At 39.0% G+C, this 27303-nt stretch overlaps 1 protein-coding gene and 1 long non-coding RNA gene across 9 annotated transcripts in view; one reads left to right on the top strand and one right to left on the bottom strand.

Annotated features, from left to right (window-relative positions):
* Nucleotides 1-27303, top strand: part of Mtmr12 (myotubularin related protein 12) — a 78664-nt gene that overhangs the window by 33116 nt on the left and 18245 nt on the right. For 7 of the 8 annotated variants that reach the window (XM_027936201.2, XM_027936199.2, XM_027936198.2 and 4 more), the window contains 7 exons: nt 1770-1912; nt 3928-4000; nt 4737-4867; nt 6418-6511; nt 10601-10730; nt 17692-17767; nt 26289-26395. In XM_027936201.2, the coding sequence (XP_027792002.1) occupies nt 1770-1912; nt 3928-4000; nt 4737-4867; nt 6418-6511; nt 10601-10730; nt 17692-17767; nt 26289-26395 (754 nt within the window). The remainder of the gene's footprint in view (nt 1-1769; nt 1913-3927; nt 4001-4736; nt 4868-6417; nt 6512-10600; nt 10731-17691; nt 17768-26288; nt 26396-27303) is intronic. The other variant, XM_071612640.1, reaches the window with a different exon arrangement.
* On the bottom strand, nt 1189-26311 carry LOC139705797 (uncharacterized). The gene is made up of 4 exons (XR_011707637.1): nt 26232-26311; nt 15479-15545; nt 14334-14411; nt 1189-1374 (listed from the first exon to the last, which is right to left on the bottom strand). It is a non-coding gene; the product is annotated as an uncharacterized lncRNA (long non-coding RNA).

Below are 27303 nucleotides of genomic sequence, written 5' to 3'. Positions count from 1 at the left end.
TCCCTTCTCCTGGCTTACTAGACGGTCTCTTCTAGGTGCACAGCTGTGAGTTTACAGTTAACTTCTCTGAGTCTCAGTTTTCTAAAGTAGACTAAGATCGTTTTCAACTCCCAACTCTCATGATTCAAGAGTTTGTCTGGTACAAACAATTTGTAACCATGGTGCAGCTTGCCATGTCTGTGGAGAGTCTCACCAGGAAGGTCGTAATAGGACTACATTGCTGATTTCTAGGCTCCATACAAAACTCTGGTAATGGGCTATCCTGGTCTTGAGGAGAGCCTCGCTGATAAAAGCTGTTGCACATTAGGAGTTGAAGCACAGGAAACTTTGCCCACGTGTCTTTCACCTTGAACTAAGCTGTGACATTTTGAGGCGACTATTTTAAACCCTAAAGAGGCCCTGACTTCATTGTTTTCTTTAAACTCTGTTGTTTAAAGAGGCTGACCTAGTGACTGAGCCATCTTCCAATATTTCCTTAGTGTTTCAGCCAGGGGCAATTAACCCCTTGAAAGATAAAAAAAGAAAACACTGTAATATGGGCCCTTGGATTGTTTGAGTGCCTGAAATTCTTCTTTGTTTTCTTTCTTTTTTTTAAATATTTATTCTTTAGTTGTAGTAGAACACAATACCTCTATTTTATTTATTTTTATGTGGTGCTGAGGATGGAACCCAGGGTCTCGCACATGCTAGGCGAGTGCTCTACCACTGAGTCACAACCTCAGCCCTCTTCTTTGTTTTCTTATTGCAAGCTAGACAAAATGTATTTTCAGCCCAAAAAATAAATTTAAAGATGGAAAAATCCAGAGGGAGATTCTGGGGGAAGATAGCTGAATGAGAAGAATACTCCTTTTGTTGTTGTTGTTGCAGAGTATTTACATTTAGTTTTTTCATTTTCCCCTTTTTCTTCTCTTTCCTACCCTCACCAAGACATCTCAGCCCTCATGAGTATCTCTGCTTCCATGGAGCAGAGAATGCTTACCTGTACCCCAGTCCTAACTTTTTAACTATAAAGAGAATTTCTGTCTCTAGGAAATATAGCTTCTCATGTTGGCTGGGTGCCTGCAGATAGAGCAGGAGAAGTGACACCTGGAGAGGAAATGTTCTCAACTAAGAAAGAGAGGAAACTCACCCCCCCCCAGTACCACACACACACACACACACACACACACACTGCCTCTGACCTTTTTTTTTCCTCTCATCCTCCCAGTGTGCAGCCAAAACAAGGTGGTCATGCTGTGGAAGGCTGCAGTGCCTCTTGTGTCTGAGGAAATCCTGGAGCTCTCACAGGAAAAGGGAGTGGGACCTGCATCCAGGCATGCAAGCGAGCTGCTCCAGTCTTTGCTCACTTAGGGTATTGCAGTTGTTGAACCTCTGCTGGGGTCAAAGTAATAAAAACACTAAAATATATGCTTGAAAGTGCAACTGAAATCATTACCACCTATTTGGAAACTTCCATTATTTGTAGTGAGACACCTCTGAGTCTTTTTTCTTTCTTTTTTTCCTCCAGTGCTAGGGATCAAACCCAGGGCCTCACACATGCTACCACTGAGCTGAGTCCCCAGCCTCTATCTGAGCCATTTTGTTTTCCATACTCTGCTTCATCTTCTCTCCTAAAATTTGCACTTCTTGACCTTCTCGAAAAGTGGCTCATTTTGAAGTGCTGCATTGTACTATGTTTGTCCTCATTAAATAGAGTGCAGAAAGTTCTTAATGTTTGCATACGGTGTTAACTGAGGACCCTAAGAAGGACTTGTTTTGGTTTCCACCAGGTGAACAGCTGCTTTGTGAAGCCAACACTGTCCTGAAGTATGTGCAGGAAGATTCCTGTCAGCGTGGAGTCTATGGGAGACTTGTTTGCACAGACTTCAAGATTGCCTTCTTAGGCGATGACGAATCTGCATTGGATAATGGTGTATGTATGAGCTGTGTTTGGAGGGAATGGAGTTATGGCTCCATTGTTTCTTCCCTCAGCTTCTCAATTCTTCCACCCCAACTCTAACACATAATAAAAACAAAAGAGAGAAGTCTCATCACTTATCTGCTTTCTATCCTTCAGGAGTTTTCAGCTGTAGGACCATTCAGAAATTTCCCACCTATGCCTCATGTCATGCTGGCTTGCTTTTAACCTCAAAAGTTGACACTATCAGTGTTTTTTCATTTTCTTCTGTATTTTAGCACTCATTGAAGCTGGGCCTTGTGGTGCACCCCTCTAATCCCAGCAACTCAGGAGGCTGAGACAGGAGGATTACCAGTTCAAAGTCAGCCTCAGCAACTTAGCAAGGCCCTAAACAACTTAGACCCTGTCTCAAAATAAAAACAAAGAGGGCTAGAGGGACTGGGGCTATAGCTCAGTGGCAGAGCACTTGCCTAGCATGTGTGGGGAACTAGGTTCCATCCTTAGCACCACATAAAAGTAAACAAATAAAATAAAGGCATTTTGTCCGTCTATCTACAACTACAAGATAAAATTTTTAAAAAGGTGAGAGCTGGGGGAAGAATGTTTGGGGCTGTGGCTCAGTGATGGAGTGTTCGTATCACATGTGTGAGGCACTGGGTTTGAGCCTCAACACTATGTAAAAATAAATAAATAAAATAAAAGGTCTATCTACAACTAAAAATATAATAAGAAAAAAAAGAAAACGGGGACTGGAGTTGTGGCTCAGTGGTAGAGTGCTTGCCTAGCATGTGTGAGGCCCTGGGTTCGATCCTCAACACCACATATGAATAAACAAATAAAGTGTAAAATCCACTGGCAACTAAAAAAATATTAAAAAAAAAAAAAAAAAGAATGGCTAGAATCTTAGAGACTTATGGGTCACCAATACTGATCCAACTTTAGGAAAAAAGGGGGGATTGGGGTGTGGCTCAGTGGTTAAGTGCCCCTGGGTTCAATCCCCAATATATTAAAAAAAAAAAAAAAAAAAATCAACCAATCATTGAAATAACATGTCCCAAATGTACTACTTCCCCATGTTTTCTCTATTCTAAACTCTTCCTCAAATCTAGAAACTAAGTTCGATACTGAAATGGATCGCAAGTGTAGCATTTGAATTTGGGTCTACTTTATGCCTAATCTGAATCTAGTGGCAACATTCTTGTGAGACTTGTTCCTACTTATTACTGAGCTGCTGGGGAAGGAGAAGACTGTCTGCAACACTGGAAGAGCACTGTGTGGTAATGGAAGCCCAGTCAGGCCCGCCCCCGCCCTATGCCCGCAATATGCAGGCCATCCTGGACCACCCTTGGCCTTTTGTTTTTGCTTTTATTTATTTATTTATTTTTGCAATATTAGGGACTGAACCCAGGGTTGCTTTACTACTAAGCTACTCCCCTAGCCCTTTTTACTTTTTGTTTTGAGACAGGTTCTTCCTAAGTTGCCGAGACTGGCCTCAATCTTGCCATTCTCCTGCCTCACCTTCCCAATAGCTGTAGTTGTAGGCTCGTGCCAGCCTGCCTGGCTCCTCCCTTGCTTCTTAAATAGCAGCATGGTTGCTGCTTCCAAGTCTGGTCTCTTGTGCTGCTGTACACTGTAGTGACTTAATTCCTTTTCCTTTATAAAGACAGCATTCACCATAAACTTTAATCTCCCAGTGTTTTCTTCCCAAAGATCTCAGGTAGCTTGTCAGTCATCTCAGCATTTATGTGGAGGAGCATTAACCTGCACGTCACTTGCCCATACTTCTCAAAGTGACTGTGTGGAGTGGTGGGCCTGGAAACAGCCCAGAAATTGCATGGTCTGCCCAAGTTTGAAAGAATCAGTGCTTATAAACTCTTCTCCCATACTCACTTGTCCCTTTCTTAGGAATATACAGATGCATTCCCCCATTTATTTCAAAGTGCAAGTGGAGAATGGTGATTTACTCTGCTTATAAATGTCTTAACAGTGCATAGAAGGGAGTCACATTTATTTCCTTTTGAATCTTTTAGGAAACTCAGTTTAAGAATAAGGTTATGGGAGAAAATGACATTACACTCCACTGTGTTGATCAGATTTATGGAGGTAAGGATCTCTTTTCCCTTGGATTATTGTCAGCTTTTGAATATATAGTTAGTAATGATGATAATATTATTATAGCCCTTTATAGTTCACAAAAATATATTCATATAAATTACCTTACTTAAGTCAGTTTTATGGATGATAAATTGAAATGTGAAGTAGCTTGTTTGGAGTTACTTAGCTAGAGGAGTACTGATCCTTCTATATTCATGTTTAAGGCTGATTTTTGAAGGTCTGTTGTATTGCATCAGAATATCTTTTCTGCTGGTTAAACAGGCCTCTCCTGCCAATTCATTCTGTTTCTCTTCTCCATTTTTGTGTTCAGGGCACTTCCAGAAGTTATTTAATAGCTATTTATGATGTTCTCAGTACCAATAGGTGCTAACTGGGTAGCTCTGGGACAGGAAAGAAGGTGTCAGGAGGGGCCTCAGTACAAACCTAGGGGTTGACTGGCAGAAATGCATGTCCCTAGTGCTCTTTCTTCCATCCATTATGATCTCAGCTTTCAGAGCTGTGTTTTCTTCAGGCCAGTGAAATCTATTCTGCTAATAGTGGCCAGTCCATTTGGGTCTTATGCTTGCTCCAGGGCAGTGAATAACCCTGTGTGCTCTCAGAGTCAGGGCCCCTGCTGGGACAGTCTGAATGCCTATTCTAAGAAGTTAGCAGTCTGCCTTGTTTTCACATTAATTTATTGTTGTATAACATAATTTTTCTTCCCAATTTCATCGTTGATCTATAGTGTTTGATGAGAAAAAAAAAATTCTCTCTGAACAACTGAAGAAATACCCTGAGAAACTTATCATCCACTGCAAAGACCTCCGAGTGTTTCACTTTTGTCTGAGATACACAAAAGAAGAGGAAGTCAAAAGGGTAACTAGTCGCAATTGTTTTTAGGTTTTGTTTCCCTTCAGGTTTTCCCCACTGACTCTAGGTTTTGCTTACATTGACTGAAGGTGGAGGGGAGCCTTTTATTCTGTGAAATTGAATCCAGTGTTCTTTTTTTTTTTTTTTTGATCCTGGGAATTGAACCCAGGGGCGCTTAACCATTGAGCAACATCCCCGACCCTTTTTATTTTTTATTTTGAGACAGGGTCTCACTGAGTTGCTTAGGGCCTTGCTAAGTTGCTGAGGCTGACTTTGAACTTGTGATCCTCCTACCTCAGCCTTGAGAGCCACTGGGATTACAGGTGTGCACCACCCCACTCTGTGGATCCCATATTCTTTCTTCAGAATGTGAGAGGTAATTGGTAAAGCATGCCTGCATATCATCTTAGCACATGCTACCTTTACTCCTTCAATTCATAATGGTTTGATTTCTAGAGCCACTAAAAGATGGGAGGTGATAAGCCAGGTCAGGAAGTAGTTGAGAAAGAGAAGGATGGGATAGGTTTAAGTTGTCTCTCATTGCCATCCTCCCTATGTTTGACAACCTATTCTAAAGACAGTTGCACTGTCTTCCTATTCCTGTGAATAAATGAGTCACTCTGGAGGTAGTGGTTGTGCTTGAAAGGAGGAGGTACAGCTAAGAACAGCTAAGGTTAGAGGAACAAAGCCGAGTCACCGGGTGTGCCTTTGGAGACTGTGAACATGATTCCCTGGTTGTCATGGCAAATTGAGATCCATAACTGAGTGAACTGTAAAAATGGCTGTAGCAATTTGGTGTTCATTATAACTTCCAAGATTTGTCTTATTGAGATTATAAAGATCTCACATTTGCCAGTATCATACATCAGGGGAGATTTAGCAAGAGTCTAGTGCGTCTTTTCTGTAATGAGTCATGTACACTTACTTCCAGGTCACGGCTTGATTGTCTTTCATATGGTAGTGTGGTATTTCAGGTAGAATGACACACATGACTTGTGTACATATTCTGAGGGGAGAAAGAGTGGTATAGATATGGAGAATGTACTGAGAATCCGGAATCCTCACTTAGAACATTGATTTTAGTCATCTATCAAAACATAATTTTGTTTAGTACAGTAGACAAACAGAAGGCACAGTAGACTGAGTTCTTCTTCATCTTCTAGAAGATTCTAAAGACCACAGGTGAGTCAGAAAGAACAGCTAAATGTCTTGGCTATTATCTGATATCACCTGTAAATCTTCAACATGTCAGATATTTGGAATACCTGACTTTAATAGGGCACTTAAGATTTTTAGCACTTTGTTTTTGAGAAATTTGACTATATTATAAAAACTTGTCCCTACAAATTCAGAGCTCAATAAGTCTGACAAAATAGTATTCTGTTGGTCTGGCATTATTCCAACAACTAAATTATAGATTCATACTTTAACAAGGATTACTGGGTTGACCCTAGAGCTCCATTAGCACGACTGAGAACCTAGACAACTTGGCTCCTACCTTTCTTAGTGTTTACCTGTCAAAATCGTAACTATTCCCATTGGTCCATTCTTTCTAGATTGTCCATGGCATAATTCATCATACCCAGACCTCTATACTTCTTAAGAGATTATTTCTGTTTTCCTATGCAACTGCTGCACAAAACAATACAGGTAAGCATCTTCTGGGTTTGATTAGAGGATAGACAGTGTCCTTTATACTTTTTAAAAAAATCTGTAAACACGAGAGGGTTTTTTGTTTTTTGTTTTTCTTTTCTCTAGCAGTTGGTCATCTATTGCTTGGGTGATTCATTCAAAAGGTTTATATTTTTTCCCTGTGATTTTTTTTCTTTTTTCTTTTTTTTTTTTGTGCTAGAGATGAACCCCAGGGGCATTTAACCACTGAGCCACATCCCAGCCCTTTATATTTTTTATTTTGAGACAGGGTCTTGCTAAGTTACTTATAGGGCATTGCTAGTCACTGAGGTTGGCCTTTAACTTGCAACCCCCTGCCTCAGTTTTTCAAGTTGCTGGGATTACAGGCATGCGTTAACTCATCTGCCTTTTGCAGTGATCTTTGTTTAACTTACCTTTTAGATTTGTTTACTTGCTTTTTGAAGTGGATTGCTGTTTAGTTGCTTTATTAAAAAATATATATATTTTTTTTAGTTGTAGATGGAAACAGTACCTTTATTTTATTTTTATGTGGTGCTGAGGATCAAACCCAGTGCCTCACACGTGCTAGGTGAGTGCTCTTTCCTCTGAGCCACAACCCCATCCCCTATTTGGTTGCTTTTTATGAAAAGTAAAATCAATATATTATACTAGGAGTATGAAACTATAGGAAAACAAAACAAAACTGGAACAAGTTTAAAATAACCCTATTTTTCCCTGGATTCTTTTTTATTTGAAAATAACCCCGTTTATCCCTGGGTTCTTTTAAATATACTTGATTTCATTTCATAAGATTCTAGAGAATGTCCTGCATTCCTGAAAGTATTTAAACAACCAGAGCTTGTTTTATAGCAAATATTTTGAGGGAAATAAGACATCTGTACATAAGGAAACCCGTTCAGAAAGCTGTTTTGTTAAGAGAAAACTTAAAATACCAAATGTTTTCCATTTAGTTTACATTTATTTTTTTATTTTTATTTTTTTAAAGAGAGAGAATTTTTTAATATTTATTTTTTTAGTTTTCGGTGGACTCAACATCTTTATTTTATTTTTATGTGGTGCTGAAGATTGAACCCAGCGCCCCACGCATGCCAGGCGAGCACGTTATTGCTTGAGCCACATCCCCAGCCCTTAGTTTGCATTTAGTAACAAACTTTGGCCATCTGAATTAACCATTAGCCATGCCTAGCATATGTCTTTGTAGATGTCTGTCTTCTTCATTCTCCAGTTATTTTCCCTTAGTCTATTCACTTGCTGTGCCCATTACTCTTACCATGAAGTTGATGTTTACTGATCCTGAATCCCATATCAAGGAAGTGGCAGGTTTGTTTAAAAGCATATGTATAGGGCTGGGCATGTGTCTCAGGGTAGACCACTTGCCCAGCATGTGTGAGGCCCCAGTGTCAAACAAAACAAAAACAAACAAAATCCACCAACATATAAAGTTTTCTGGACTGCAGAGTTACTATCCACTCATTTAATAAACATTTATTGAATGCTTGCTGTGGGACACATCCCATACAGACGTGGAGGAGAGCAGGACTTAATCCCTGCCTCAAGGAGTGCACAAATAGGAGTAGAAGCTGAGAGATGTGTCCTCTGATGGACATACCCACCCTCTCTGAGGGGGGCAAAAAATCAGAGAAGGCTGTGCCTGAATAAGTAGTGGAGGATGGTAGAAGCATCTGGTAGGTTTAGAGGAGTGCAGAGGTGTAGCTGTCTCAGAGAGCATGTTAGATTTTGGGAACTGTGATAATTTAGATGAAATGATACAGGTATAGGTTTTGGTGTCTGTCCCATCTGAGTTCAAATCCTTGCCCAGCTACTTTCTGGCTTTGTGATCTTGGAAATGACAGTGATCCCTCAGGACTTCCATTTTCTCATTTTAAAAACAGCAATGTTAATGCTTCCCTTGAAGTTTTGTGAAGAATCACAAAGTGTGAATAGCGTGGCACATAGGGTGCAGGCATTAAGAGTTAATAGAGCGGCTGTGGTTGCAGCTCCGTGGCAGAGTGCTTGCCTAGCACATGCGAGGCCCTGGGTTTGATCCTCAGCACCACATAAAAATGAATAAATAAAATAGAGGTATCGTGTCCAACTACAACTAGAAAATAAATATTTAAAAAAATGACTTTTTTGTTTATTATTATAATTCATATAAACATTTATTGGGCTCAGATTTTTAAATTCAGCCTTTTATATTCTGATTCTAGGTCTGGACTTAACATAGGATGATTTCCAGGCCAGCCAACATGTTGATCAGCGTGCCAAAACCCTTATCTTGATTGATCCTGGCTGTTTCATTACCTTCTGGTGGCTTTTGTGCCAGAGACTCAGGATCTGAGGCATCTTTATTTTATTTTAATTCCATCTTTCTCCTCTCTTCCTTCTAGCCTCCATTTTTTTTTTTTAAGTAAAGGTTATAATTTGACAGATGCTACTTGGCTAATTAGCTTACTCTTAATTGAGTAGGGGTACAGGTGGGAGCTTTACCAACTGAATATATTTCGTTATTCCCTGGCTTCATAATTCACAAATGTGTTTTGAATGAAAGGTCCTAAATGTCTCTGACAGGGCATTTTAGGGAAAGATTTTTCTGTATTGCTAAGAATGTTTTCTTACTCCTACTATTGTTATTACTTACTGGGATTTTTTTTTTTTTTTTTTTTTTTTTGCATTCATGCATTATGGATATTTCCTTTACAGCTGCCTGGGTTTGAATTCTAGTTCTACATTATCTAGCTCTGTGTGACTTAGGCAAGTTATCTGCCCTTTCTGTAACATCAAGGAAAATCTGTAACATCAAGGAAATTAAAATACCTCTTACATTACCTATCCTGTAAGGTTGTAAAGATTAAGCTAATAAAAGTATAATATGCTCAGAACAGTTTCTGGGACAATAGTGCTGTACAGGTTGAATATCCCTTATCCAAAATGCTTAGGATCAGGAGTATTTTGGATTTTGTAATATTTTCACATACATAATGAAATAATCTTGGGGAGAGAACCCAAGTCTAAACATAAAATGCATAAATATACCTTATATGAAGATAGTACAGTATCTTTAGTGCCCCTGGGTTTTGACTGCAACTTGTCACACATCAGGTGTGAAGATTTTCAGATAAGGGACATGCAGCCTATATAAGCATTCTTTGTTTGGTTTTTGTTTTCACAGTGCTGGGAATTAAACCCAGGACCTAGAGCATGATAAGTTAGCATTCTCCCTCTGAGCTGCATCCCCAGCCCTAAGAATTGAATATTGTCATCATCATTTTTCTTATTATTTTGCCATGATCTGCATTTCTTAAAAGGAGCAAGGAGGTTATTTTATCAAACACTTTGTTTTTCCCAGAAGACTTGGTTGGTTTTTTAGATATGCAAAGACTATTTTGGTGCATGTCACCTTCAACAAGTTGTGATGGCCCAGGAGAAGACCAAGGACCCAACTGCCAGGCTGTAAGAGCAGTACTCCCGGGCATTTTGTTCTAGCAGTTAGTGTCAGGACTGCATTAGGAGCAAAAGTACCTGTCACCATCATGTGGCCCTTGGAAGCAGGCCCTGACCCTTACCATAGCTGTTTGGTCTGTGTGTGGCCATCAGTAACAAAGTGTTGACAGTCCTCTAGACAATCCTCTTATAGGCATTGCATCTTTGAACTAAAAAAAGAGTTTACATTTAAGAATCTGACATGCTATTTAAATCAGTTTACTGTCTTATGAACATATTATTAGGACTAAAAGTGTTTCATTACTTTAGCTTTTGTGCAAGCCTGTCTTCTATTGTTTCACATGATCCTTTTGTTTTATATAAATTGTCTCATAGTCAAATGACTGAAAATGTAGCTATAAATTACTTTTGCAAGAAATGGAATATGAATAATTCCTTTCCTACAATATAAAACAACAACCTTAGTCATAATTTAACTTAGATTAAAAAAAATGGAATAAGGTTAGTATTAAGCAGTCAGTTCTGCTTGGATAAAAATGGGCTTAGTGATAGAAATTGGGTTCTGAGGATGAACTTCCACATAATTAAAATACCAGTGCTTCAAAGAAAGATTTTATTGTCTTTTTGATTTTGTTTTGTTAGCTACTGATCCCAAGAACCAGACAGTAATGTTTGACACACTTAAGGACTGGTGCTGGGAGTTGGAACGGACAAAAGGCAATGTGAAGTACAAAGCAGTGAGTGTCAATGAAGGCTATAGAATCTCTGAGAGGTAAGCTCTCCTTGCTGGCTACTTGCCATATAATTCAACCATCTGAAATGTTTAGTGCTTTTAAATTTATTGACAGGGTTGTATAACCATCATCACAGTCCATTTTAGAACATTTTCATCATCATCCCCCCAAAATCTTCACATCCATTAGCAATCACTATATTTCCTCTGAACGTCTCCCTATCCCCAGCCCTAGGCAACCACTAATCTAATTATTGTCTCTATTATAGATTTCCCTGTTCTGAATATTTCATATAAATGGAATCATATAATATATAGTCTTTCATGACTGGCCTTTTACATTTAGTATAATGTTTTCAAAATTCATCCATGTTGAAGCATATTGTTAGAATTTCACTCTTTTTTATTGCCAAATAATGTTCCATGGTATGGATATACAACATTTTATTTATCCTTTTATTAGTTAATGGACATTTGGGTTACTTTTACTTTTCATCTCGTAAATTAGGCCTTCACAACATTCGTGTATGTATGAATATATGGTTTTAATTCTTTGTGATATATAATCTAGAAATTGAATTGCCAAAATATATGGTAACTATGGTTTAATTTGGGGGGGAATTGCCAGACTGTTTTCCATGATGATTGTACCATTTTACTTTCCACTACCAGTGTATAGGGATTCTTTTCTTCAAATCAACACTAGCTTCTATGTGTTTATGTTTTTATGTATTTATGTTTTTAATTTTAATTTGCAATATTGGGGATTGAATCCAGGGGTACTCTTAACACTAAGCTACATTCCCAACCCTTTTATTTTTTTATTTTTATTTTTTTATTGTTGGTTGTTCAAAACATTACATAGTTCTTGATATATCATATTTCACACTTTGATTCAAGTGGGTTATGAACTCCCATTTTTACCCCGTATACAAATTGCAGAATCACATCAGTTACACATCCATTGATTTACATATTGCCATACTAGTGTCTGTTGTATTCTGCTGCCTTTCCTATCCTCTACTATCCCCCCACCCCTCCCCTTCCCTCCCCTCTTCTCTCTCTACCCCCTCTACTGTCATTCATTTCTCCCCCTTGTATTATTTTCCCCTTTCCCCTCACTTCCTCTTGTATGAAATTTTGTATAACCCTGAGGGTCTCCTTCCATTTCCATGCAATTTCCCTTCTCTCTCCCTTTCCCTCCCACCTCTCATCCCTGTTTAATGTTAATCTTCTTCTCATGCTCTTCATTCCTACTCTGTTCTTAGTTACTCTCCTTATATCAAAGAAGACATTTGGCATTTGTTTTTTAGGGATTGGCTAGCTTCACTTAGCATAATCTGCTCTAATGCCATCCATTTCCCTGCAAATTCTATGATTTTGTCATTTTTTAATGCAGAGTAATACTCCATTGTGTATAAATGCCACATTTTTTTTATCCATTCGTCTATTGAAGGGCTTCTAGGTTGGTTCCACAGTCTTGCTATTGTGAATTGTGCTGCTATGAACATCGATGTAGCAGTGACCCTGTAGCATGCTCTTTTTAGGTCTTTAGGGAATAGACCGAGAAGGGGAATAGCTGGGTCAAATGGTGGTTCCATTCCCAGCTTTCCAAGAAATCTCCATACTGCTTTCCAAATTGGCTGCACCAACCCTTTTAAAAAATTATTTTGAAACAGAGTCTTGCTAAGTTGCCCAGTCTGGCTTCAAATTTGCAATTCTCCTACCTTAGCTTCCCGAGTAGCTGGAATTACATGCATGTGTCACTGTGATTTGGAAACTTTTGTTTGTATTTTTGTCATGGTGCTGGGATGGAACTCGGGTCATACACATTCTGGGTAATTGCTGTATTGCTGAACTGTACCCTGAACCCCTCAACACTAGCTTTATTTTTTTATTTTTTATTTATTTATTTATTTATTTATTTATTTATTTTGCAGTGCTAGGGATCAAACCCAGGGCCTTGTGCATGCTAGGTTCAACACTAGATTTTATTTTAAAATATTTATTTTTTAGTTGTAGTTGGACATAATACCTTTATTTTATTTATTTATTTTTATGTGGTGCTGAGGATCGAACCCCTTGCATGTGCTAGGCAAGCACTCTACTGCTGAGCCACAACCCCAGCCCTCAACACTAGATTTTAAAAGAAACCTCTTAAATACTCAAAAGTGAGTTTGTATCTTTTTGTGATTGTTGCCATTTTTGTGCTATAACCTAAGTGTAAAAAAGGAGTTTCTTAATTTATGTGTTTTATTTCCTTTTATTGAATGCTTTGTTTATTCATTCAACAAAAAGTTTGAATGCCTATTATATGCCAAGAAGTGTCCTAATTACTAGAAAGATAGTAGTCAACAAGCACCTGAAAACCTGTGTCCTCCTGGAGCATTCCTTCTAGTGGGAGGAAGACAATAATAAAGAAGTAGAATATCATATATTATAATTGCTAGGGAGCTGGCGGTACGGCTTAGTGGTAGAGTGTGTTTCTAGAATGCACATGTTCGATCCTTGGCGCACACACACAAAAATTAAGCTGGTGTTTTGGCTCAGTGATAGTGCACTCATTTGGCATGTGTGAGGCACTGGATTCAATCCTCAGCACCACATAAAAATAAATAAATAAAATAAAGGTATTGTGTCAATCCACAATTTAAAAAATATTTTAGAAAAATTAAATTGGGCTGGGGCTGTAGCTCAGTTGAGAGTTTATATATATATATAAATAGATCAGGCAAAGGGCTGGGGAGTGCTGGAGGTTATGGTGGGGATGGTTGGTCAGGAAGGCCTCAGGATTAAATGACCTTTGAGCAAAGCCTTGAAGCAAATGAAAGATTGAGTTTGAGAGTGGCTGGCAGAGAAGTGTTGTAGGTGGAAGGAACAGTGAGGCAAGAGCTGTGTGAGCAGCAGTTGAGGGGATGAGGGACAGTAGAGGAATAAGTAAAGGAAAAAGTAGAGGTGAGGAGAGGGAAAAAAGGGAACGGTTGGGTACTTTCAGAAGAATTTATCCTTCCTGACACTGAAAACAGTGAGGAGGAGTTTGAGCAGAGGCAGGGAGTGATCTGACCTACTTTTTAAAAGGATGACTCTGCATAATCTGTTTTTAGAAACCTGACTCTTATCATTTTGGAGCATACTCCCTAGCATCCTGCTAACAATTTCATAAAATATTGTTGTTTGTTAGTGTTTTTGTATTCACGTTCTGATAGGCCTCTTTAGCAGGTCAGTTTAGATTTTGATCAGTCTCAAGCATTTATCAGGTGACACCCAACAACGCAGTTTGTGGTGACAGTGTGAGGCCTCTGAAGGACCCTCCCAGAACTTCTCTGTTGGCCCCACACTGCTGCTTCCGCTTTCCCAGGTGAAAAGCTTGAAAGGGGAAAGCTAGTGCTTACTCAGAAAGAAGTTAGAAACCCCTATTCCTAAGAGGTGTAATGTGAGGTTGGTAGTAATATAAGGCATCCTCATTCTCAGAACTGTTTTCTAAAATGGGGTCTTGCTGTGTTACCTAGGCTGGCCTCTAACTCCTGCCTCAGTCTCCCAAGACATGTGCCACATGCACAATGCCCTGAATTATTATTTTTTAAATTCAGATACATACTGATTTGGGGTGTTTACATAGGTGTCAGCATCTCAAAACTATACCTGGTTGGGGCTAGGAGTGTAGTTCAGTGGTAGATTGCTTGGCTAGCATGCAGGAAGCTCTGGATTCAGTCTCTGGTACTACACAAAAGAAATAAAAATAAATAAATGAAACCTGGTTAAGAGGTCAGAGGGGAAAATCACTTTATGATTAGTGATGAAGGGGGAGAATTGAGCTTTAGCTGGATTTTAAGACTCTGAGCACTCAGTGCTGACACATACTACTTGAACTGCCCCAGCTGTCAACATAATACAGGAAAGGCTGTGCTTTGTTTCTCCTACGCCACTACAGTAGTTGCCTCCATGGTCTTTCCTATATTCTCTGGTCCTCCAATACTATTTTATTTATTTATTTATTTATTTATTTTTATGTGGCCATAACCCCTTCCCCAGCATTCATTCTTCATATAGCAGGTAAAATGAACCTCTCCATATGCATCTGATCAGACTTATTCTAGCTTTAGTGGTTTCCGACTGGTTTTGGTATAGAACAGAACTCTTAACATAAAACACTCCAGGGCCCATAATGGTTTGACTTCCACCTAATTCTCCAATTCTTTCACACCCCGCCATCCATACTGACAGCCTTGCCACAGGCCTGGACTCACCATCTCCTTCCTGCCTGGAAGCACCTTTGCTTCTAACTGCACATAGGTAGATAACCCCACTTAATTGATCAAATCTCAGCTCCGTGCCACTCTTTTAAAGAGCCTTCCAAGACTAGGTCAGGGCTGCTTGCAAGAACTTTCATTACACTGTACCCCTCATAGCACTTTTTGCAACTGCAAATTGGTTTTTATATGTATCATCATTTGGTTAATGTTTATTTCTACAGCCTATAAGTCTATGAAATCAAGAATATACTGTTTTTGCTTATCATTTTATCAGTGCAAAGTAGAGTGTCTGGCTTCTGAGACATGCTCCATAAATAGGAAAAACTGAATGTATTAATGTAAGTCTTATTAGGGGAATGGACTCCAGTCAGTTTGAATAAGAGTGAGACATTCAGGGGATAGGGATATGGTTCAGTAGTAGAGTGCTTGCTTCACATACGTGAAACCCTGAGTTTGATCCTCAGCTCCATACATACACACACACACCAAAAAAAAAAAAAAAAAAAGAATGAGAAACTTGAGTGGCCATTTCACCTTTCCCAAGGTCAGAGCTGGCTTCTAATGCCACAGGTCTGTTCCTTCTCTTTTTTTCAGTCTTCTCCTAAAAAAAACAAAACAAAACAAACAAACAAACAAAAAACTTACTTTTTTAAAAAATATTTATTTTTAGGTGTAGATGGACACAACACAATGCCTTCATTTTTATGTGGTGGTGAGGATCAAACCTGGGTCTCGCCCTTGCTAGGCGAGCACTCCACCATTGAGCCACAATCCCAGCCCGGAAAACAAAACAAAACAAAAAAACCTTTCAATCCACCTCTTTTTGGAGATATGAATTTTACAGCCCTATGGGGTATGTACAACAGAAGACTTATGAATTGATGCTAGAACAAGAAGATACATTACTGCTCTGGGGATTCCCTCACCCTAATCAGGCTGAGCCTGAGTGGATCCTTCAGTTTCCCATGACTGAAGTTGTCCTGTAGAAAGTCTATTTGTTTGTATTCTAAACTCATCCAAATAACTAAAATGACTGTTTTCAGCCAGGTGCAGTGGCACATGCCCATAATCCCAGCTGCTCAGGAGGCTGAGGCAGGAGGATCTCAAGTTCAAAGCCAGCCTCAGCTAAAGTGAGGCACTACACAACTCAGTGAGACCCTATCACTAAATAAAATAAAATAAAAATAGGGCTGGGGATGTGGTTCAGTGGCTGAGTGCCCCCAAGTTCATCCCCCGATTCCAAAGATTGTTTTCATCTGGAAGTGTGACTCAGTGGTAGAACACTTGCCTTGCATGCACAAGGCCCTGGGGGTTTTATCTCCAGTATGGGGCAGGAAGGGAGGGAGGATTAATTGCTTGTATCCATTGGCAGTCTCACAGCAAACTCTGTGGAATCCACCTGAGTTCACTGGGACAGGTAAGGGCACTCTCCATATCCCTCACTGGGTGCAGTCATCTTCATCTCTCTTGAGAAATGGAGACTAATAGCCTTGGTTCCAACTTTTTTTTTTTTTTTTTTTTTTTTGATAAGAGTCTTTTTATAAGAGAAAATTAACTGGTGAACTAGCACTATAAAATATTTAATCTCATTATTTGAATGCAGTAATATCTGAAAAATGCAAATTTTTAGAAGGAGGCCCCCTTCCAGTTTTATAGCATGAGCCACTGAGCAGGGAGCTGAGAACTCCACAGGTTGACTGTCCTGAGAAGAATGAGAAACAGCAGCCTGTTATAAGTTACCATCCAGTCAGTGCTTATCAGAGCTTACTGTACATCAGAACCACCCAGGGGACTGGATATGGTGGTTTACACCTATAGTCCCAGGTACTCAAAAGGCTGAAGGCAGCAAGGACTACAAGTTTGAGGCCAGCTTAAATAGCTCACCTAGATCCTGTCTCAAAAAAGTGCGGGGCGGAGAGTGTTCTAGGGAAGTAGTTCAGTAGTAGCATGCTTGACCAAGTGTGTGTTCAAGGCCCTGGGAGCTGGACACATTGACACACGCCTATAATCCCAGTGAGTTGGGCGGCTGAGGCAGAAGGATCGCAAGTTCAGCTAGCGTCAGCAATTTAGTAAGTCCCTAAGCAACAAAGTGAGACTCTCTCTCAAAATTAAAAATAAAAAGGTCTAGGGATGTGTCTTAGTGGTAAAGTGCTCCTGGGTTCAATTCCCAGAACCATTGTACATATTTATGTATGTAATGTGTGTGTATGTATATATGTGTGTGTATATGTACACACATATACACACACATGGATATATATACATTCACATTCATATATATTACAGCAGTGTCTAGTACTCAAATGTTTGTTATTAGAGCACTTGATGTCATCATCATTACAGGTTTTCATATTTAACTAAAAGCAACATAAGTATTTATATTGTTACTATATATATTATATTGTTACTATGAAAGGAAAATTATTCCATTTTTGAAATTCATGTGTGTTTAGATATCATATTTTCCAGTCCCGTCATTTTATGGAAAAGGTAATCAACCTAGAGAGGTGTATAATTACCCAACATTATGCAGAATTGGATTCAGAGCTAGGATTAGAACTAGTAATTTGGTCATAGTACTTTATACCAAACAGAATGGCAGTTCATCTGAGCTGATTCTTCTTAACAGGGAGATATGGTCAATTTTATAACACTCTGTTTAGCTTTCTTATATTCATTGAAATTGAGCTTTCATATTTTGTAAATCATGTATAGTACTAAATTCTGATGATATCCCTTTTTTCTAGGTTGCCAGCATACTTTGTTGTCCCTACCCCTCTTCTTGAAGAGGATGTGCAACGCTTTCAGGGTCACAACATACCAGTAAGTGTATCTGAAATCCTGAAGAGACATGGGTTGCTCATTGGCCCATCCTAGTAAAATGATCCTACTTAAAGCTCTTGGCTTTGGTACTCAGGAGTTTGTCCTCAGTCGAAGAGTGATCCAAAAATACCATAAGAACTCCCTAGAAGAGTCTCTTAAACATGAGGCTCTGTGGGATAGAGTTCTGAAGTTTTCATAAATACACTTGAGTTTTAGAAAAGACATTGAAAAGCTTTAAGAGGATTACAGATTTGTCTGCTTTTGAAAGCAAACCTGGTTTAACACGTTAAGTCATTTTGAACCTGAGCTGACCACTCTAAGGGTAGTAAAATTTCAGATTCTTTTTGGTTGGCACAGTATGGGCATGGTGGTGTCTTCTCCTAGAGACAACATTTCTTAGTTTTTACTGAATAGAATGGGATGGGAGCCATATTTAATGGGTCACTGATCAAAGAAGGCAAGACTCTGGCAGTCATCCCCATTTCTAGTTGGTGGTTGGGAGTTGCCAAGCCTGTGGGGAATTTAGTAAGGAATGAGAATTTATAAATAAATGGTATGCTATGTACATGGCTGGTTCACCAAAAGGATCAATTCTGGGTGGAAAGCAAGGTGGCGAAGCAACATTACATGCTCAGAAGCCCATGGAGGCCAGGCAGGTACTGAGCAAGGCCCCTACAATGAACAGTGTCCCCTCTGCTCGGTGCAAGGGTGCAGCTCTTCAGCACCAGCTCGTCTGTACCGTGTGGGAAAATGAGCTGAGTGTTGCCAGATGTCTTGATTTTTTAGGGATAGCCAGAAGATACAATTTCCATGTGCATTTTTCTTATCTCAAAATATATACAACTGATCCAAAAACTTAAAAAACATGTGTTTGGGCTAAAGTTGAAATACATTCCACCAACTTGCAACCTGTGGGCAATTTGGGCAGCAGTTCCCAAACTTTCTGGTCTCAGAATCTTTATACTCTTAGAAAGTATCAAAGTTTTCTCTAAGAGCTGTTGTTTATATGGGTTGTAACCGTTGGTACTTATCATATAAAAATTTAGACTAATTTTTCTTTTTAATTTAAGTAACAGCAATGCATGGTAGCACATGCCTGTAATCCAAGCTACTTAGGAAGCTGAGGCATAAGGACCACAAGTTTGAGGCCAGCCTGGAAAACTTAGACCATCTCAGAATAAAATAAAAAGGATTGGGGATGTAGCTCAGTGGTAGAGTGCCCCTGGGTTCAATTTCTAGTACCACAAAAATAAAATAAAAAGGGGCTGGGGATATATAGGTCAGTGGCAGATGTGCTTATCTGACATTTATGAGTCTCTGGGTTCAATCCCCAGTACCACAAAAAAAGAAAAAGTTAAGTAACATTACATGTTAGCATAAATAACATATTTCTATGAAAAATAACTATTCAAAATAGTAAATTTGAATAACATTATTTTACATTCTTGAAAATAGAAGACAGCTAGATTCTAATATCTGATTCTTTTTTTCAGTCTGTTGTGGTAATTTGGGGCTTTGATTGAAGTACATGAAGAAAATTCAGCTTCACACGGCTGTGTATTTGGAAAAGAAAGGAATATTTAATAGCCTTTTTAGAGAATACTTAACAGCCTAATTGAGAATATTATTCTCTGATGGTACACCAAAAAGTTGGCAAGTGAAAATTTCATAAAGGTTATTTGCAATAACTTATCTGAAAACATAATGAACTTTCCATTCTCTGTTAAATTAAAACCTTTGGTCTGTCTTACATTTTGAGTGGATCTTAAAACGTGCATAATTTTGTACTAGTGTATCCTGACCATTTGGAAAATATGGGTTCATAGGTTATAAAGAACTCCTATCTATTGACACATTTTATTATAAAATTTTTTAAAAATCTTATTCATTAATACTGTGGTCTCTTCAGAAGAGTCTTTAAATGTTGGGAATCTGCCCAGCAAAAGTAGCAGGTACTAGTTTTCCAAAATTGTAATTGTTATCATTTACAGTAGATTATCCGTTTTTTCCCACCCATGAAGTAATAAACTCACTTTATTCTTTTTTTTTTTTTTTGGTACTGGGATTGAACTCAAGGGCACCTGACCACTGAATCACATCACCGGCCCTATTTTGTATTCTATTTAGAGTCAGGGTCTCACTGAGTTGCTTAGCAGTCTTGCTTTTACTGAGGCTGACTTTTAAACTTGAAATCCTCCTTTCTCAGCCTCCCAAGCTGCTGGAATTACAGGTGTGCACACCACGCCCGGCCACTTTATTCATTTTTTAAAAATGAATATCTGCCAGATACCAAAGTCAGAACACCCATGATTTGTTTAAAAGAGGTTACGAGTTCAGTTCTCAACTCAGTTATAAAAGAGATTTTTCTTGGGATAAATAATTTAACTTCAATGCTTACTTCCCATTCTTGCACACAGAATATTTAAAATACATGTGGTGGTCAACATTAATAAAAATAATAATTGTTAATCCTTCATTAAGGACAATCTCAAAAGAATCATATTTCTTTCCTGCTAATTTTATCGATGAAGAACACAGTGACAACCACTACAGTTGTGTGGCCCTTCCTTGATTGGTGCTAAGCCACCACTACATTTGTATCATTTCAGTAAGGTACGTAAGTTCATCAATTCCAAATACAAAACACATTGCTACCACTACATTTGCATCATTTGTGCAGATGTCAGCACCATGGAAAAGACATTATATTGTTAGGATTATTATGAAAATGGTTGTGGCCTCTCAGACCACCTGAAAGGGTTTTGGGACCTCCCAGTTAGATACTGAAAATCAGAGTCTTAGAGGAATGATTAGCCTCTCTCAGAGTAACCTAGATAAGAAAGTGTTCTGTTGGAAGAAACAAAGATGAATTGTCGCCAGGTGCAGTGGCACATTCCTGTAATCCCAGGGGCTGGGGAGGCTGAGGCAGGAGAATTGCAAATTCAAAGCCAGCCTCAGCTATATAGCAAGATTCTAAGCAACTTAATGAGACCCTGTCTCAAAATAGAAAATAAAAAGGGCTGGGGATGTGGCTTTGTGGTTAAGTATCCTTGGATTCAATGTTACAAAAAAAAAAAGAATTATCCATATATGTAGATTTACATACACTGTGTTCTAGCCAAGCCTAAGGGTTGAGAAGTAGAATATGTTCTTGTAAAACCTAAGTGAGGAACACCAACTTTTTAATCATTAGTTCTACTTTAATTGTATATTCTGAAAATCATTAGTTGAGTTTGTATGAATAGAAGCAGAAAAATTATACACAAGATGGAATGTACACATCTATCCAGGGGAACACAGAGCTTTCAGTCAGTCTTCCCCGCCTTCTCTCTCTCTCTCTGCCTCCCTCCCTTCTTCTCTCTCTCTTTCCCTCTCCCACTACCCATTGCAGTGCTGAGGATGAAACCCAAGACCTTGTGCTTGCTATACCCCAGCTTGCCTGCCTGCCTTCCACTGGGTATTGAACCCAGGGATGCTCTACCACGGAGCTCCCGCCTCAGCCTCTTGAGTTTCTGGGATTTTCTCTCTCTCTCTCTCTCTCTCTCTCTCTCTCTCTCTCTCTCTCTCTGACTTTCATTTGACTAGAATAGGAAGATCACCAAAAATGACCTCAGACGAATTAGAAAGCAATGTGTTTTATATTTAGAATTGATGAAATTATGTACCTTAACCTAGAAAAACCAAACCTTTCAAATGTTCCTTTAAAATTATCAGTATTGCAATCTGGGGCCACTTGCTCTTTGTTTTATTTAAGGCGTAATTTCTCAATTTAGACACTACTGATATTTTAGGCCAGCTAATTATTTGTTTCAGGGTTATCATTATAGAATAGTTAACGTCATTGCTGACAACCAAAGTATGTCCAGATATTGCCAAATTTCCCTTGTGGGGCAAACACAGGTTGAAAATTCTGCCTTAAGGTGATCTATATTAGTTTTTTCTTGGTTAATTAGCATATGTCTCACCAGATAGAATGATCTATATTAGTTTTTTCTTGGTTAATTAGCATATGTCTCACCAGATAGAAAATATGACCGTTAGTAGCATGAGGATTCATAAGCATCCTCTTTGTCTTTCCTTCTCATTTCTATTAAGCCTACTGTCTATTTGTACTGTGTTCCTTTGTTCTTGGTTGTTGTTGAGTAGATAACACAGTTAAGGTTATGTTAAAGCAAAGGAAGAGGTTTGCAAAAATATAAAACAATGCTACTTTGTTTTGTTTTGTTTTTTGGTGGACTGGTGTTGGAGATGGAACCTGGGGCCTCACCCATGCTAGGCAAGCACTTTACCATTGAACTACTCACCCCTATCGCTTTTTTTTTTTTTTTTTTTTTGAGATAGGATTATACTAATTTACCCAGGCAGGGTAACTTGTAGTCCTCCCGCCTCAGCCTTTTGAGTAGCAAAATCATAGGCATAAACTACTACACTCAACAAATGCCACTTCTCTAACTCTGTGTGTGTGTATGTGTGTGTGTGTAATGTTATTTATACCAACATGCAATTGGTTTATTATTGTTTTAAAATGAATTAATATTTTAAAGTCTTTCAGTTTTAATTTCTAGTGTGTTAAATATAAATAGCTATAATCCACACAAATACAAAGTCTTTGGGTTCTAAATAATTTTTAAGACTATTAAAGGAATAAGACCAAAAAGTTTGAAAGCCACTGATCTATAATGTTATATAACATTTCCTCCAGGATTTGGTAAGTAAACACGTACATCAATAGTAGCAGTTAAGCTGGGTGAGGTGGCACATATATGAGGCAGGAGGATTACAGGTTCCAGGCTAGCCTCCACAATTTAGTGAGACCCTGTTTCAAAATAAAAAAATAAAAATGACTGTGGATGTAGCTCAGTGGTAAAGTGCCCCTGACCTCAATCCCCAGGACTATCACATCAACAAAAATAATAGCAGCAGTTATATGCAATAGGAGCATCAGAGAATAGCAAGAGTAAAGAGATGATTTGGGCCTAAACTGTGAAGGGCCTACAGTACCATTCATAGGGTTTGTTTTTTTGTTGTGTTAGATACACATGGGGTTGTGGCTCAGTGGTAGAGTGCTTGCCTGGCACATGCAGGGCCCTGGGTTCGATCCTCAGCACTACATAAAAATAAATATTAAAAAAAAAAGATACATATTACCTAGTATATTCACAATGTTGTGTGATCGTGACATTGATCTAGTTCCAGAACATTTCCGTATCTCCATGCTTTTTTGTTTTGGCTTTGCATCTAGTCTGTTCCTTCCTACCTTCACATATACCTCTAAAGCCATGACCTGCATAATTTGTCTGTTCATTCAAATTCTTGCTACCATTTTAGAGATTTTGGCCTCCTTGACCCTCCTCTAGTCTCCAGCCCTGAGGTGTTTTTTTTTTTTTTTTTTATCTTTTTTTAATTTTTGCTCTGAGGCAAAGAATGTTTCTATAGATTATTCAAACCAAATAGCAGACTGTGCTTAATGGGATTCATGAAAACTGTAGGCATCCTTGCCCCTGCTGGTCCTTGTCCTGCTCAGGCCCTGATGTGGTTCCTGTATCATACTTTTCTGAGTAAACACGTTTTCATTTCGTTTGTAAAATCATTGTTGATTCTTATACTCTCAGCTATAGCCTTTCCCCTACTATAGTGGGACCTGAGACTCCCACAGCTTCCTTATTCTGACCTCCTATTGTTTCTCTGTGCTCCTGCTTCCTTCGCACCAAATCTGAACCTCTGCCAGCAATATTGGTTGCCTTGTCTGGAGCCTGATTCCATCATCAGCCTTCCCTTTTCCATTATATTTCTAAAGCATGTTCTTTATCTCTCTCTCTTTCTCTCTCTCAAGACATCTTTAAGTCTCTTCTAAGAAAGCCCTTTCTTAACAGTGAAGCTACTACTTTGTTCTTTCCTATACTTCCCAGTATATGTAAACAGTCTATACTTGTTTTTTTTCCTACTCCTTTTTTTTTTTTGGTTGGGGTGTTAGTGATCAAATTCAGGGCTGCACACATGCTAAACACACACTCTACTGTTGAGACACACACACACACTACTACTGAGAGAGACACACACACACTACTACTTAGACATACACACACTCTACTACTGAGAGAGAGAGAGAGAGAGAGAGAGAGAGAGAGAGAGAGACACACACACACACACACTCACGCCCACCAGCTGCTATTTCTTCTTACAAGGCGACTTCTTCCTCCACTTGGACACTACCCTCTCAGAAGACATTGAGCTTTGGACAGCCCCACCTCTCTATAACATTGTTGCAGTTTTTGACTAATTATGTCCTGCCTTTTTAAAATTCCAGTCCTGACTTTGGAAATACAGTACTATCTTGGTCCTCTTACTGCACTATTTTCTAACCTGGGATTATAGGTGTTACTCTAAAGCTCTTTGACTCTACAGAGAGACACCTTAAAATGCACCCAAAAAAACAAGTAACAAGTAATTCTTCCTTTAGGAAATAAATGTTATCAATAAATTGATTCTTGCCTGTTGTTAAGTAATTAGTACTAAGAACTCTGTGGCTCTTTCCCAAGAGAAGCTGTACATATTATAATGATAGGAGAAGACTTTTTGCTAAATTCCTGAGAAGTCTCTCTGACCAGGAATTTCACTCCTTTCTACTTAATCTTTCAAATAAAGAATAGGTACCTCTTTGTAGCTCAGATAAGATAAGGTAATTATGATTGGAGGTTATCATTACACATGTCCCAACTAGAAAATGAAATGTGGTTGGATGACACCAAGGGCCTACTGGTTTTGCCCCAGGAAGGGAGGTAAACTTTAATTTCTTAGATCCCATCATCCAGTCATGACTAAGAGTACACTCCTTTATGTCTGAGTGAGTTGTACCAATTAGGGGTCATGACTCCTTGAGCATTAAGAATATCCCCACCTTTCACAGAGGCCCTAGATCTGTGTGGTGGTTTCTGCACATTGCTTAGCATGACATTGGAAAAGGGACTAAGAGAAGAGCAAATGTCCCTTGAATTTGTCATAGTGTTCTAATACTTCCACTGCATGTGAGTCTTAAAGTATGGTTTAGCTCTTGGGAGTTATTGCTCTTTTTGGCAGTTCCTAAAGCAGTTCTGTGTTTCTGTGTCCTTGCTCTCCTGGTGGACTTGTCATCTTTTGCACTTTAGCTGGCCATCAGTTATCATGTCCAGCACTCCAGTCCTGCTTTCCTGTCTTATACTCAGAGCCTTCATGTCAGTAGCCTCCTGAGTATCTCCATATGGATGTCCTAATGGCACTAGACATGCAACACACAGTGCCAGTCCCATCATCTTCCCCAGAAACCCCAAACCAGTTCTTCTTTCTGACTTTCCAAGTATAGTACAAAGTGTTTTCTGGATTGTAGTGCTGGTCTTTACCTCTTGGCCCAGGCTGTTGCTAGCATAACCAGTGAATGGTTTATGCGTGCGGGTAGAAGCCAAAATGGTGCCTACTCAGGCAGCCAGTTACAAAAATATTTCTTTCATTGGGTTAACCGTTGATCCAGGGCTGATGACTTGGTCAGCAGAGCAAGGACCAGATGTTAGCCACTCTTAAGCCGTTAGTCAGGCCTGTATGCAGGGCAGAGACTGCAGCTGAACCTACTTATTCAACCTGCTTTTTCCTATCTCCCTTCTAGGCTCCACTGGCAGATTACTTTGCTCCAAGATAGTTCTAATCTCCTTTTATGCCTGCAAAATAAGTAATTGAAATCTCTCATAGTATCCAGAAAAAAGGTGGAACCCCTTAGCCTATTATTTGTGGTCATTCATAGAATGTCTATATTCCTTGCCTCCCCTCTATTGTTCTTTGCCATCCCCTTGTCTGCCATGTTCTACCTTCTATCATATTTTGAGTGTATGGGCTCCAAAAGTAGAGCAGTCCCTTAATCACCTTTCTGTCCTCTCACAACCTGGTGCAGTGCCTTCCGTGTGTGAGTCTTTTATTCACTGTGTTGATTAGCCAACTCTCCGTTTTTCTCCTGTGAACTTTCTCTGATATTGGAAGATCCCTCAATTTGCTATCAAGGTAAAGCATCACCTTTAGTTATACTGCAGCTACTTTTTCCATGTCTTGGGGAAATCCTTTGTCTCCCTGAGCCTCAGTTCCTTGCTGTGCATGGGGATAATAATCATACCCATCACAGGGACTTACCATGAAAATTCAATGAATTAATTCATGTAAAATGGCTGACATGTAAGCTGCACTCTAGTGATGGCTTCTATCCTAATAATAATGTTGTCGTCATCATTATCTAGGTCACCAGCACTTTAGTGCCACGTCAAAAGATGTATGTTAGACCATAAGCAAGTCTGAATGTAACTACCTATTCTTGTTTTTTAGTTTCATTTTAAGATTAAATCAGTTCTCTTCATTTAATAAATTCTCCCTGACTTAATAAAATTGAATATATCCAGCTATTTCATAAAGATAAATTTCCCTGGCTGAACTTGAATGCTAAGCTTACCTCTTCCCTGTTGGGTTGTGAATGTTCCATCTGGCAAATGTCTTCTGCCCCCTGCAGATATGGTGTTGGTCCTGCCACAATGGAAGTGCCCTTTTGAAAATGTCGGCACCGCCCAAAGAACAGGATGATGGTGTTTTGCAAATCCAGAAGAGTGTCTCGGATGGGTCAGTACTTATTCTTCATCTGTTTTTGTTTTCTAAGAAGCAGGGACTAGTTCTTAGTAGTGTCCATTTCTGTGTACCTACAGGTAGCTTAGTGTTAGAAAAATACAACCTATAGGGGTCATTCTTAATTACTTTAAAAGGAGTCAATATAACATAATCACTAATTAGTCAGTATAACATAATCACTAATCAAAATTTCATGGGGGCTAGGGATGCCACTCAATGGTAGAGCATTTGCCTAGCATGCACAGGGCCCTGCGTTCAATGCCAAGAACTGCAATAAAAATGACAAAAAATAAAGAATGTCAACTATGCTGTTTTTAGAGATGTACACTGAAGTATTTAGGGAGGAAGTGGCATAGTATCTATAATGTTTGGGTTTCGTTTTTGTGTCTGGTTTTTGTTGTTGTTGTTGTTTGCAAACCCAGGCCTTATACATGCTAGGTAAGTGCTCTACCACTGAACCACCACCCTCACTCATTGTCTATAATGTTAATACCTGTCAAATCTAGGTCATGATATATGTCACTATGGTTCTTTTTCTACTTTTCTACATGATTGGAATTTTTCAAAATAAATTTGAAAATATGAAGTGGAGGGGCTGAGGTGTGGCTCAGTGGCAGAGTGCTCGCCTAGCGCGTGTAAGGCCCTGGGTTCGATCCTTAGCACCACATAATAAATAAATAAATAAGCAAATAAATAAATAAAGGTATTTAAAAGAAAATCCAAAGTGGAGGGCTAGGGCTAGGGCTCTGCGGTAGCGCACTTGCCTGGCATGTGTGAGGCAGTGGGTTCGATTCTCAGCACTGCATATAAGTAAATAAATAAAGGTCTACCAACAACTAAAAAAATATTTTAAAAAAAAATCCAAAGTGGATAAATTAAAAACAAACAAACAAAAAAAGTGG

This window comes from Marmota flaviventris, chromosome 5 (genome assembly GCF_047511675.1).
Source record: "Marmota flaviventris isolate mMarFla1 chromosome 5, mMarFla1.hap1, whole genome shotgun sequence".
NCBI lineage: Eukaryota > Metazoa > Chordata > Mammalia > Rodentia > Sciuridae > Marmota > Marmota flaviventris.
The sequence above is the reverse complement of the archived record's forward strand: the minus strand, read 5'-3'. Positions and strand labels throughout refer to the sequence as shown.